This window comes from Patella vulgata, chromosome 1 (genome assembly GCF_932274485.2).
Source record: "Patella vulgata chromosome 1, xgPatVulg1.2, whole genome shotgun sequence".
NCBI lineage: Eukaryota > Metazoa > Mollusca > Gastropoda > Patellidae > Patella > Patella vulgata.
Window position 1 is genome coordinate 93,728,686 of NC_065879.2, and position 13,844 is coordinate 93,742,529.

The 13,844-nt window shown below is 37.1% G+C and overlaps 1 protein-coding gene across 1 annotated transcript; it reads left to right on the top strand.

Moving 5' to 3' along the window:
- Nucleotides 1-5,436: 5,436 nt before the first annotated feature.
- LOC130010316 (zinc finger protein 436-like) lies at nt 5,437-10,170 on the top strand. The gene is made up of 3 exons (XM_050543921.2): nt 5,437-5,537; nt 6,335-6,529; nt 7,961-10,170. The coding sequence occupies exons 2-3, from the start codon at nt 6,338-6,340 to the stop codon at nt 9,791-9,793; spliced, it is 2,025 nt and encodes a 674-aa protein (XP_050399878.1). The 5' UTR covers nt 5,437-5,537; nt 6,335-6,337; the 3' UTR covers nt 9,794-10,170.
- Nucleotides 10,171-13,844: the final 3,674 nt, after the last annotated feature.

Genomic DNA, 13,844 nt, shown 5'->3' on the forward strand with positions numbered 1-13,844 from the left:
GTTCCATATTTAATTTTAACACAGAGATCATTGCTACGATAGATGCGTAATGAAGGTTTCAACGTCGGAAGTGACTAACGCAAAGGAAAACACGAGTTATCCATCTATATAACAAACTGAAGTGACGAGTGATAACAGAAACACGGGAGAATTTCTGATCACTAATAATTCCTTCGAAGGCCAAAAGTTATATGTGAGACTGTAAGAGGTTATCTGACAATTCAAAAAAAGGATTGGATGTCACTAGGTAAGGAAAAACGAGAAAATTAGAAATAGTCCATACAATCCCTTGTTTTAATTCATTCTATAACTTTTAAGCAGAACGGATGATAATCGTTATCGCTAGATTCATAACTTTAGTGGTAATTAACTGAAATTATTGAACTTCAATAAGATTCTGTAGTTTATTACCCCTTATCAGTAGTGCAGGACAGAAGGCCTGGCGAGGGACAACGTATTGGCGTTCAGATGGGACGAAAATCCGAGGTCCTGTGTACACTTTGATGTGCACGTAAGGGATCCCTTAGTAGTTGGATTTATATATAAGATTAGGCGTATGCCCGTCTTCATTAGCCCAGTCGAAGCAGAACAGTGCGATGCCTATCCAACCTACTGGGGTTTCTCTGGGTCCTCCGGTTTTCTTCCACTGCTAAGAGACCCTACACGCAAACGAATAATTAATATAAAATAGAAGCATATGTTAGTCCCGAAATGATCTGAGTTTGTGTCGAGTGGACGTTGAACCCCATCCCTCACCCGTGAAGAAATTAAAACACAATTTGGTAAATTGTGAAATGGATTTTAAACGAACAAATTGGTTTGTTTATTCGGGAGATTTAAAGGACAATATTGGTGTCAGTCATTATCACATATGTGATAGAACTCGTTAAACACGTTCCAAATATAATTTTAACACAGAGATCATTCCTACGATACATGAGTAATGAAGGTTTCTACAAAAGGAAGTGACGAACACAAAAGAAAACACGAGTTATTCTTCTATATAACTGACTGAAGTGGCGAGTGATAACATTACACGGACGAATTTCTGCTCACTAACAATTCCTTCGAATCACCAACTGAGAAGGAAATAATTCAACCAAACCACTATGCACCAAACTTCAGCTATCATATAGTTGTTTATTCTTCTCCTGCAAAATTTCCAAATCTCCAGTCTTATTTTCTGTGTCCATGGAATGGTCGGCGGTGTTATAAACGGTAGAAGAACCATTGCAGAAAAATACATCATTTGTGAGTTTCTCGTGTTGACTGGATCCAAGTCCAAACTCTATATACAACGACATCTCTGACGTACCGGAAATCAATTTATTATAAAGAAGAAAAGACTTCCGTTACGTCTTTTTGTTATCTGTCACTTATATTTCCAATTTATCATTGTAATATACGTTTTATTATGAACAATACGTTTGATTTTTAAAACAATAGAGGATATCTTTAAAACAAAAAGTACACGCTGATATCGAAATAATGGTGAGTAATAATTTGGGCCTAAATAGGCTGTGTGTTAGAATTTAGCTACGATTGGATGACTTTGAAGTAGCTAAGTCCGTAACTCAATATCATCCAAAATCTTCGACATTGAAAAGACGAATTTTTTTGCAATTTAAATCAGCATTGGTGTTGTGGTCTTACTTGGAAAAGATGGGCTTCTGATATCCAATATTTAAGACAAAATAAACATTTTACCATTGGTACCGTGTACCATAATGCGTTTCAGCTCCATTTGTAACAAGGTGCTTAAAGAATGGGGCTAGACATATTCTACAAGTCATGCCAAACGGTGATGCCATATTCTTATTTGGAGAGCATGCACAATATATACTATCGGTGTTGACTAGAATAACCAGACGCTAGAAACTGTCTTTCGGTTGAGACTTCTGGCATATTTCGCCGAACATAACTGATGACAATTCACAGTAAAACGGAAACGATTGAATGTAAAACAGTTTATATAAATTCATATTACATTATTATATGTGTTGCGACTCATTTGTGCCAATTTCTGGGCCCAAAATATTAGCGATTTAGCTCCTTTAACGGAGCTTGCGCTGTATCATAAAGTCTGTCTTGGAATCGTCTGGCGTGGTTTCGAATCCCTGGTTGTACGTGACAAGGAGTAGGGTCGCCTGTCCAACCTCGTGTGTTTTCTCCGGGTCCTCCGGTTTCCCCCCACTGCTAAAGACCCCTACGCGCAAGCGAATTATTGAAATAAAATTAAAAACCATGTGTTAGTCCCGAAATGACCTAGTTTGTGTCGAGTGGACATTATAACCCATTTCTCCCTCTCTCTATTCATGCTTAGTATCAAATATACTAATTGTTTACTTAACTATTGATCCGACTGGTCTTTTAAACACAGGTACCTGTGATTTAGTAAAGATATTACAGGAAACTAATGATGTTATAACTTTTATATATTACAGGAAACTAATGATGTTATAACTTTTATATATTACTGGAAACTAATGATGTTATAACTTTTATATATTACGGGAAACTAATGATGTTATAACTTTTATATATTACAGGAAACCAAAGATGATATAACTTTTATATATTACAGGAAACTAATGATGTTAAAACATTTATATATTACAGGAAACTAATGATGATATAACTTTTATATATTACAGGAAACTAATGATGTACATGTAGATGGATATTTTCAAGTTAAAGAAGAGAAAACTGAAGATATTGAAACTGTTTGCCAGTGTAATTTATGTGATGAAGTATTTAAATTAGAGAATGATTTAGAAAAACACTCTGAAGTTCATGTTAAAGAAGAGGGGTCTGTTTTACAGCATGGTAAAAGTTTGGAGAAAGGTTTTAGCCAAAATAACGAAACAGAGACAGGTTCTAATACATGTGATGTTTGTAGCAAATCATTCCGCAACAAATATGACCTCCAAAGACACAGAAAGACTCATACAGGGGAAAATAATTTTGAATGTGACGTCTGCATGAAAACATTTTCCCGTAGAGACAGTCTCCGGATGCACACGAGAATTCACAATGGAGAAAGGCCTTATAACTGTGATGTTTGTAGTAAATCATTTACTCAAAATGGTAATCTACAAACACACATAAAATCGCATACAGGTGAAAAATCATATAAATGTAATGTTTGTAGTAAATCATTTACTCACAACAGTATTCTACAGAGACATATGCGAACTCACAGTGATGAGAGACCTTATAAATGTGATGTTTGTGGTAAATCATTTACAGATACGAGTAATCGGACTAAACATATCAAAACACATACGGGCGAGAAACCCTATAAATGTGGTGTTTGTGAGAAGTCGTTTATTCAGAATATTCAGCTTCAGAGACATGTCGGTGTTCATACGAAGGAGCGACCCTATCAGTGCGGGGTGTGTGGAAAATCTTTCACTTTAAACAATAATTTGCTGATTCATATTAAAATTCATACCCGTGAAAAAAAGGTTTAAAGATGAACACTAAAAACTATTCATGGAATTTAATTACTGGTTTATTTAAAATAATAAAGTTTATTTGCAAATACATACATACATGTATATGAGAGAGGGAGAGAGAGAGAGAGAGAGAGATGGGGTTTAAAGCCCTTTCGACACAAACTAGGCATACAAGGACAGCTGTCTAGTCGTTCGGCTGGACAAAAAATCAAGGTCCAGTGTACACATTGGCGTGCATGTAAAAGATCCCTTGGGAGTTGAAATTCGATATAAGAGTAGGCTCAAGCACCGCTGCCCGGGCAAAATTCACGTCATAGCACACTGTATGCCTGTCTTGGTTAGCCCAGTAGGAGTAGTAGAACGTTAAATCCAATTTCATTTCACTGTATATAAAATCATGGGAGCTACGGTGGTTCGGTGTTTGAGACGTTATACTAGATGAAATATTGGACCCGTGTGCTGATTTCACGTGACAGTGGTGCAAGATGGAGGGTTTGGGGTGTCAGTGGTGCAGGATGGAGGGCCTTGGGTATCAGTGGTGCAACATGGAGGGCCTGGGGTGTCAGTGGTGCAACATGGAGGCCTGGGGTGTCAGTGGTGCAACATGGAGGGGCCGGGGTGTCACTGGTGCAACATGGAGGGCCCGGGGTGTCAATGGTGCAACATGGAGGGCCCGGGGTGTCAGTGGTGCAACATGGAGGGCCTGGGGTGTCACTGGTGCAACATGGAGGCCTGGGGTGTCACTGGTGCAACATGGAGGCCTGGGGTGTCAGTGGTACAACATGGAGGGCCTGGGGTGTCAGTGTTGCAACATGGAGGGCCTGGGGAGTCACTGGTGCAACATGGAGGCCTGGGGTGTCGGTGGTGCAACATGGTGGACCTGGGGAGTCAGAGGTAAATGAACAGTAAGTGGAAACAGCATTATGTAAAAGAGGGGGGAGGGGCAGAGAGAGAGAGAGATGGGTTTAAGTCCACTTGACACAAATTAGTTCATTTAGGGACTTACATATGGTTTAATTTTATTTCAATAATTCGCTTGCACATAGAGTTCTTTAGCAGTGGGAGGAAACCGGAAAAAACCCACGAGGTTGGACATGCAACCCTACTCCTTGTCATGTACAACAGGCTAATTGCCAATCATGCCAGTTGACCAGCTAAACTATTTTTAAAGTAGGCCATTGACTGGAGGTGGTAGTACAAGTTTTATGGGGGTGGCAACAGAAACACATGAGGAGTGAAGAGACATGGTTATTACCCGATTTAAAACCATGAATACTGATAAGAAAATCAGGATGCTAAACCCTATTTGAATACCGACAACTGTACACTACATGTATTTCACTACAGTGGCAGCCTCCCCCCATAAATCTGTCTTCCCTCTGTTTGCCCCCCCCCCCCTCAATAATTTTAGAAAAACAATACCTTCTTCAATGATTAAATCCCACATTCCCACTCAGTCATGGACTTGCATGTTGCATGAGTGATTTCTTACAAAGCCCATTTGACACTTTCCTCTCTCGGGTCGGATAAACTTGCTTGTAGGGGTCATTAGCAGGGGGAGAAAACCGAATGACTCGGAGAAAACCCAGGAGGTCCGAGAGAAAACCAAGGAGGTTTAACAGGGGACACTGGTCCTTGTCATGTACAACCTGGGATTCGAAACCACGTCAGACATCCTGAATAAAAATATTGTTTATAAAAAAAAAAATGCAATTTCGAGGTCAGTAGATAGGTTTATTTGGCACAAACATTAAAATGACATATTTCTTTATGGTACAAATTATTTTGGTGTGGAGGGTGGGGGGGTCCCACCCGTCACTCGTACACACTGATCCCCTGTCTATTCTACTGGGCGTTTTAAAATATGTGAGGACTAAAACGATTGCAGTTATTATTTGTGAGTATTTAGTGTTGGACAGATCCACGTCCATATTCAATAATTATAAATACTACCGGAAATCAATCCAAACATGACGTACAGTGGTTTCCGGTTCAGAACTCATGTTCGCTGATTTCGTTGACTGTTTGGGTTTTCGAATAGTTACCGGATTGAGGTCGTGTTGAAATGGATTCATCAAGGTTAATAATCATTTTATTTATATAAAATAAATTCCACTTAATGCAAGCCACCATTTTGTTTCCAAGTTGAATGTATCATTTATAGGCCACAATAATCAATTAATGAAAACTTTTAATGGGTGTTTCAGAAACTGCCATGATGGTGGGTAAGAAGCAGGCTTGCTAGCCTGGAGAGGGAGAGAGAGAGATGGGGTTTAATGTCCGTTCGACACAAACTAGGTCATTTCGGCACTAACATATGGTTTAATTTTATTTCAATAATTCGCTTGCGCGTGTAGGGGTCTTTAGTAGTGGGAGGAAACCGGTTGGACAGGCGACCCTACTCCTTGTCACGTACAACCGGGGATTCGAAACCACGTCAGTTGACTCAATGACAGGCCGTATGCTACAGCGCGCAAGTGCTAACCATTTGGCCATCATCCCCGCTATCCTGGACGTCGCATGTTCGATCCTTGCATTGGCTGAGAAAGTTCATCAGGATATTCCGACATGGTTTCCCGTTGTCAGTGGTGCTGGACGGAAAGCCTGACATGTGTACATTAGCGTGCACATAAAAGCTTCCTTGGCAGTTGGAATTCGATATAAGAGTAGTTCCGGGCTAAATGTCCCTCATAGCACACTGTATGGCGTATGCCCCTCTTTATTAGCCCAGTCGGAGCAGAACAGTAGGACGTTAAACCCCATTTCATTTCATTTCATTTTAGAAATTGATAGAAATGTATTATTGTAAACACTGTTAATATGTGCCATCTTAGTTGTTTATAATATTTCATGACAAGAATTCAACTTTCATTTAGATTATGGCTGAAAATAAAAGCGTTACAGTACCTGTTGAAGACTTGACAAACAGCTCCCCAACATTTGAAAATGAAAGTGTTACAGTACCCGTCGAAGACGTGTCTAACAGCCCACCGGTATTTGAAAATGAAAGTGTTACAGTACCTGTCAAAGACTTAACTAACAATCCACCAACATTTGACCTACGTACTGAGGTAAGTTACAGAGGTTTTATCGTTTCTAAATTAGCACATAACATGACATTATGTAAGAGCTAAATCTGCCTATTGCAGGTCTTTCTTTAGACCTAAAATGTTATATAAACTTTTAATTAGACATTTATTAACATGAAAAGAACTTAATCAACTCTCGATGCCATTTTATGTGTTCGTTTTTCGCTTAATAATTTTGGAATAATGCCAAAGTCGTAGACACGGTGTGAATTTTCACTTATGAGATCCTTTTTTTAAACAATTCACCTTTTTTGGACAATTAGCCAATATAACATTGTTTTTCATTGGGTGTTTTATTTTTATTACAATCTTTGTAATTGGATGGTTTATTTTTATCATCCAATCAACATTATTTTAAGAAATAAATTCAAAAGAAAAGAGTTAATTGATGTCGCGTTTTTGTTCGCTAAGGCTGATGCCAGGTATGATTAGTTGGCGCTTTGATACGCTACCGTCTAATGACAGGGTGCGAACTGATTCGCTCTCGGCAAAGATAAGTTAAGTAATACATGAAATATAAAACAATAAAATAAATATAATCTTTGAAAAAGAAAGCATCAGAAAAATAATATGAGTAAACCTGCATCGTCAGGTGACCAACGTTTGAATTGCTGACTTATTTGATGAACTGGCGACTTGAACAGGATTCAGGCTTTGTGAAAACTTGGGACTCGATTCGGTGCTTAAGTCATTGATTTGGGATTTGACTCAAACTGGAGGTCCTGTAACTTGCTTCCACAACTAATGTAGATGGGCTATGAGGGAAATTTTGCCTGGACATTAGCGATATGGCCTACTCTTATATGAAATTCTAACTCCCATGGGATCTTTTATGTGCATGTCAATGTGAACACAGGCAGGACCTTGGTTTTTCGTATCTGCCAAATGACTATACATTGTGCCTTGTCAGACCCTCTGTCCTGCATCACTGACAAGGCGGAACCATGCCGGAAAATCCAGATGCACTTTCTCTCAGCCATCACAGGGATCAAATACGGAACCTCAAGGTTAGAAAGCAAGGAAACTATTGATGTTATAACTATTATATGTTACAGGAAGCTAATGATGTTATAACTTTTATATATTACAGGAAACTGATGATGTTGTAACTTTAATATCTAACAGGAAACTAATGATGTTATAACTTTTATATATTACAGGAAACTAATGATGTTATAACTTTTAGATGTTATAACTTTTATATATTACAGGAAACTAATGATGTTATAACTTTTATATATTACAGGCAACTAATGATGTTATAAAATTACTGGAAACTAATGATGTTGTAACTTTTATATATTACAGGAAACTAATGATGTTAAAACATTTATATATTACAGGAAACTAATGATGTTAAAACATTTATATATTACAGGAAACTAATGGTGTTATAACTTTTATATATTACAGGCAACTAATGATGTAAAAATGCTTCATCAATGTGTTGTATGTGATGAGATTTTTCAACAATATGATGATTTAGAACAACACACTAAAATACATGTTAAAGAAGAGAAAACAGATGATATAGATGAATATTGTCATGTTAAAGAAGAGAAAACTGATGATAATATTGAAACTGTTTATCAGTGTAAAATGTGTTATAAAGTATTTGATTTAGAAACTGATTTAGAAAAACACTGTGAAATACATATTGAAAAAGAGGAGTCTGTTTTACAGCATGGTAAAAGTTTGGAGAAAGGTTTTAGCCAAAATAATGAAACAGAGATACCCAATCAGACAGGTTCTAACACATGTGATAAAACAGAGATACCCAATCAGACAGGTTCTAACACATGTGATGAAACAGAGATACCCAATCAGACAGGTTCTAATACATGTGATGAAAGGGAGATACCCAATCAGACAGGTTCTAACACATGTGATGAAAGGGAGATACCCAATCAGACAGGTTCTAACACATGTGATGAAAGGGAGATACCCAATCAGACAGGTTCTAACACATGTGATAAAACAGAGATACCCAATCAGACAGGTTCTAACACATGTGATGAAACAGAGATACCCAATCAGACAGGTTCTAAAACATGTGATGAAACAGAGATACCCAATCAGACAGGTTCTAATACATGTGATGTTTGTAGCAAATCATTCCGTCTCAAATCTGACTTACAAAGACACAGAAAAACTCATACAGGGGAAAATAATTTTGAATGTGACGTCTGCATGAAAACATTTTCCCGTAGAGACAGTCTCCGGATGCGCACGAGAATTCACAATGGAGAAAGGCCTTATAAATGTGATGTTTGTAGTAAATCATTTACTCAAAATGGTAATCTACAAACACACATAAAATCCCATACAGGTAAAAAATCATATAAATGTAATGTTTGTAGTAAATCATTTACTCACAACAGTATTCTACAGAGACACATCAAAACTCACAGCCAAGAGAAGCCTTATAAATGTGATGTTTGTAGTAAATCATTCACCGATTATAGTAGTGGTCTACAGAGACATCTCAGAATACATACAGGATTTAAACCTTATAAATGTGATGTTTGTGGTAAATCATTTACTGATACGAGTAACCTGCGTAAACATATCAAAACACATACAGATACAGAAGAGACAACTGACGAATATTGTCTTGTTAAAGATGAGAAAACTGCTGATTTTGGAACATGCTATCAGTGTAACAAATGTGATGAAGAGTTTAAATTAGAATCTGATTTAGAAAAACACTGTAAAATACATGTTAAAGAAAAGAAAACTGATGATGTAGATGAATATTGTCATGTTAAAGAAGAGAAAACTGATGATGTAGATGATTATTGCCATGTTAAAAAAGAGAAAACTGACGATGTAGATGGATATTGTCATGTTAAAGAAGAGAAAACTGATGATACTGAAACTGTTTATCAGTGTAATTTATGTGATAAAGGATTTAAATTAGAAACAGATTTAGAAAAGCACTGTGAAGAACATGTTAAAGTAGAGGATTCTGTTTTACAATATGGCAAAAATTGGGAGAACAGTTTTAGCCAGTATAATAAAACAGAGACTCGAGATGAAACAGGTTCCAAAACAAGTCATAAATGTGGTGTTTGCAGTAAATCATTTCTTAAGAATTGTAACTTTCAGGCACACATGAGAATTCATACAGGTGAAAAACTTTATAAATGTGATGTTTGTAGTAAATCATTTCGTCAGAGAGTTCATCTGAGATCTCACGCGATTATTCATTCGGGCGAGAAAGCTTATAATAATAAGAACAATTGATTTATATTGTGCCAACAATTCAACTCTGGTAGCTGCTCTTGGGCCCTTTATGTGATGTTAGTAGTAAATCATTCACTCGGAATTTATACTGGAGAGACCCCTTTTTGGTTACCAGATTTCGACTTTAGACCCATGTCATTGTCACAAGTTTTTTTTTACTTTTACTTTATCGACGAGTGTTGATATTTTTTTATATCAAAAAAGACAAGTAGGATATTATATTTATCTCCCAATACCTTCTTACATGCACAAATAAATAAATATAATTCTTTGCTATAGATTTCACTTTTACTGAACCTGATTACATTACGGCGTACTGATACATCATTTTTTGACAGCAATTCAACCATTGCAAAGTCCTTTATATTGACCCAGTGTTTCCATCAAGGTCAATTAAATACAAATTGTTTATTTTTAATATAAAAAAGGTTACTTTTAATAAAAAATGAAAAAAAAAAAAGTAGTTCCTTTTTATCTGACCAATCATGAAATTTATCACAAAAGCGATATCTACTGTAGAATGTATTATTGGGTGATAAAAAACATTTACTTGTTAGATTTGTAATAAATCATTTATACAAAAAATCCAGCATCAGAAGCATATGGAGAGAGAGAGAGAAATGGGGTTTAACGTCCACTCGACACAAACTAGGTCATTTCGGGACTAACATATGGTTTAATTTTATTTACATAATTCGCTTACGCATAGGAGTCTTTAGCAGTGGGAGGAAACCGGAGAAAACCCACGAGGATGGACAGGTGACCCTACTCCTTGCCACGTACAACCGGGGATTCAAAACCACGCCAGTCGACTCAATGACAGACTTTATGATACAGCGCGAGCACGTTAACCATTCAGCCATCCAACCCCCCCCAGAAGCATATGAAAAAAACCACTTTAAATGTGATGATTGTAGTAAATCATTTCATAACCGAGGTCCTCTACAGAGGGGGGGGGGGGAAGATCATATAAATATGATGTTTGTGACAAATCTTACCCCATCCATGGTTACCTACACAGGCATGTCAGAAATAATCTTGTAATAATTAAAATATAAGTTTATATAAATCAGGCCTTCATCAAAGTGCATCTATGTTTCTTTATTATTCAAAATATAAATGAAATGGAGTTATTGCCCATGATCTCTCTGTGGACTGTTTGAACTTGAAAAGGGGTTTAACGTCCACTCGACACAAACTAGGTCATTTCGGGACTAATAGTAAGATATGAAGAAGCATGTTACATTTCTAGAGTTATTGCTCTTGCACAATTTGTAGAATACGTTGTCCAACAAACTGGCAGCGACTATCTCTGTTCACATGAAACTTGGACCTGGCCCAGATTTAGCAGAGAATTCTCAGACTTAAAGTAGCTAAGTCTTTAACTCGGTATTATCCACTGTCTTCGACATTGCAAACACGACTTATTGGTCAATTTAAATCAACATTGATGTTGTTATCTTACGGAGAAAAGATGGGCTTCTGATTTCCTATATTTTAATACACAATGAAAATTTTAAACTTGGGAAACGAATCGTGTGCCAGAATGCTTTCAGGCGCCATTTGTAATGAGCGACTCGGTGAACAAGGCTAAACATATCCCATAAGGGAAGACTACCTGAATAGACTGGAATAACCGAACGCCAAATTCAATATGCAATTATTCCACAGAATTTATACATATATACCAAACCTTAAGTTTCTCACATTTATAGTCATTAAATAAACGGTCAGTTATAACCATTTAACATCAATACAAATTAGACACAATTAGTACATGATGTCGTGCACGACAATGGATATATCTGGTTTGAGTGCCATTTGTAATAAACAAAGAAAAACATCCCAGAAGACAATGCAGAATGGCTGATTCAAAAACAACTATATATTAATAAAAAATACCTAGGGTGTAGAATGGATAAAGGCATATACGACCGTTGTTAATTTGCACAGTTCGCGTATACATGTTCCCCAAGTATGATAAAAAAAAATAATTTCTTTATAAACATTTGTACGACCCTTGACGCGACCTTCCAGAACAACTTGTCAGATCTTCATGAATCAAGTGGTGTAGGCCATCGAAAGTATAAAAAAAACAAAACGAAATATAGATCTGTATTTTAATCAGATTGGGGAAAAGCATCGACATTAAACCGTGCATTACTGGAAAAAACATTTGAAACTCAAGGTGAAGATTGAATGATGACACATGATGTTGGATGAAGTTGGGAGAAAAAAAAATAAAGATACACTATGTAGGATTTAAAATACAGATGTGACATCATCCTTTGATGTTGGCGTACCATTTTTTCAAATGACTTGCCAATTGTACATTTATACTAGATGAAATATTGGACTCCAGGCTCGAGTGACAATTTGCTGGATAGCGTCTTTATTTTAAGTGAGATTTTAGCCTGGATAGTGTTTTTATTTTTAAGTGCGATTCTAGTCTTTACATTGCTGGATAGTGTTGATATTTTAAAGATCACCGGAAAAGCTTCATAAATCTTTTAAATAATGCAAGTAATTATATTTTCCATAAGTATAACACAAACCTGAATGTCAATATTACCTGCAATAAGTTGTTTAATTTCTTCGTGTTATATCATTACTTAATGGCTCGCTCTCAACCATTACACCACACCTAGATAAAGAGCTGACAGTTCTCATTATAACATTTCAAAAACAGATAATGAAAAATATATAGAGTAGTCTAGACAGAAATGAAATGAAATGAAGTGGGGTTTAACGTTCTACTGTTCTGCTCCGAACTGGGCTAATGAAGACGGGCATAAGCCATTCAGTGTGCTATGAGTATGAGGGAAATTTTGCCCGGACAGCGGCACTACGGCCTACTCTTATATCGAATACCAACTGTCAAGGGATCTTTTACCTGCACGCCAATGTGTACACGGGACCTCGGTTTTCCGTCCCATCCAAAAGACTAGACAGCTGTCCTTGTCAGGTCCTCCGTCCTGCATCACTGACAAGGGAGAACCACACCGGAAAATCTGGATGAACTTTCTCGGCCAATGCTGGGATCGAACACCCGACCTCCAGGCTAGCGAGCCAGCGTCTTACCCACTTAGCCATGTGATCCCCTAGTCTAGACAGTCTTTACATATATTATAGGGAGCCTATAACGGGACTGTCTTTTGCAGCTCGCCAAAGAGCTCAGAGCAATCCTAGTGGGTTCAACTCTATATAACTAGCATTCGAGCAAAAGAAATGACACAAGGCATTCATAAAAAATCAACATGCACAAGTTTTATTAATAAAATATATTTCAAGGATACCACAGATATGATAATAATATTAATAATATTAATAATATTTAGTTATATAACAATAGGGGGATCACGTGGCTAAGTGGGTAAGACGCTGGCTCGCTAGCCTGGAGGTCGGGTGTTCGATCCCTGCATTGGCCGAGAAGGTTCATCCAGATTTTCCGGCGTGGTTCCCCCTTGTCAGTGATGCAGGATGGAGGGCCTGACAAGGACAGCTGTCTAGTTCTTCGGATGACATGGAAAAACGAGGTCCCGTGTATATATTGGAATGCATGTAAAAGATCCCCATGGCAGTTGGAATTTGATATAAGAGTAGGCAATAGTGCCGCTGTCCGGGCAAAATTTCCCCCATAGCACACTGTATGGCGTATGCCGTCTTCATTAGCCCAGTATAGGAGCAGAACAGTAGGACATTAATTCCATTTCATTTCATTTATATGACAATAGTAGTAGTAGTATAGAATTTTATTCAAGTTTATTTTCATGCATCATAATATGTTCCTTTGTCTTGGGACTAATTCAAAAACATGGCTAAGTCAGCTTAGTGTTAGTCTAAGTGGCTAAATAGTCGGAATAGGACTAGGCTAGCGCAGTAATCGGTAGATTAGATTCGAAGCGCCGCGAATAATAATTAAACGGCTATAATATATAATTTATAAGTTGACTTAATATTCAGGGCCCTGTTTCACGAAATTTTAACTAAAGATAATATCCAAATTTTAGTAGATATTTCAATTTTGATTGGCTTAGCACTAAAATTAAAA

Coding starts and splice junctions, on each gene's coding strand:
- LOC130010316 (XM_050543921.2), top strand. CDS start 6,338: ATGGCTGAAAATAAAAGCGTTACAGTACCTGTTGAAGACTTGACAAAC. Junction 6,530..7,960: donor CATTTGACCTACGTACTGAG/GTAAGTTACAGA, acceptor TATATATTACAG/GCAACTAATGATGTAAAAAT.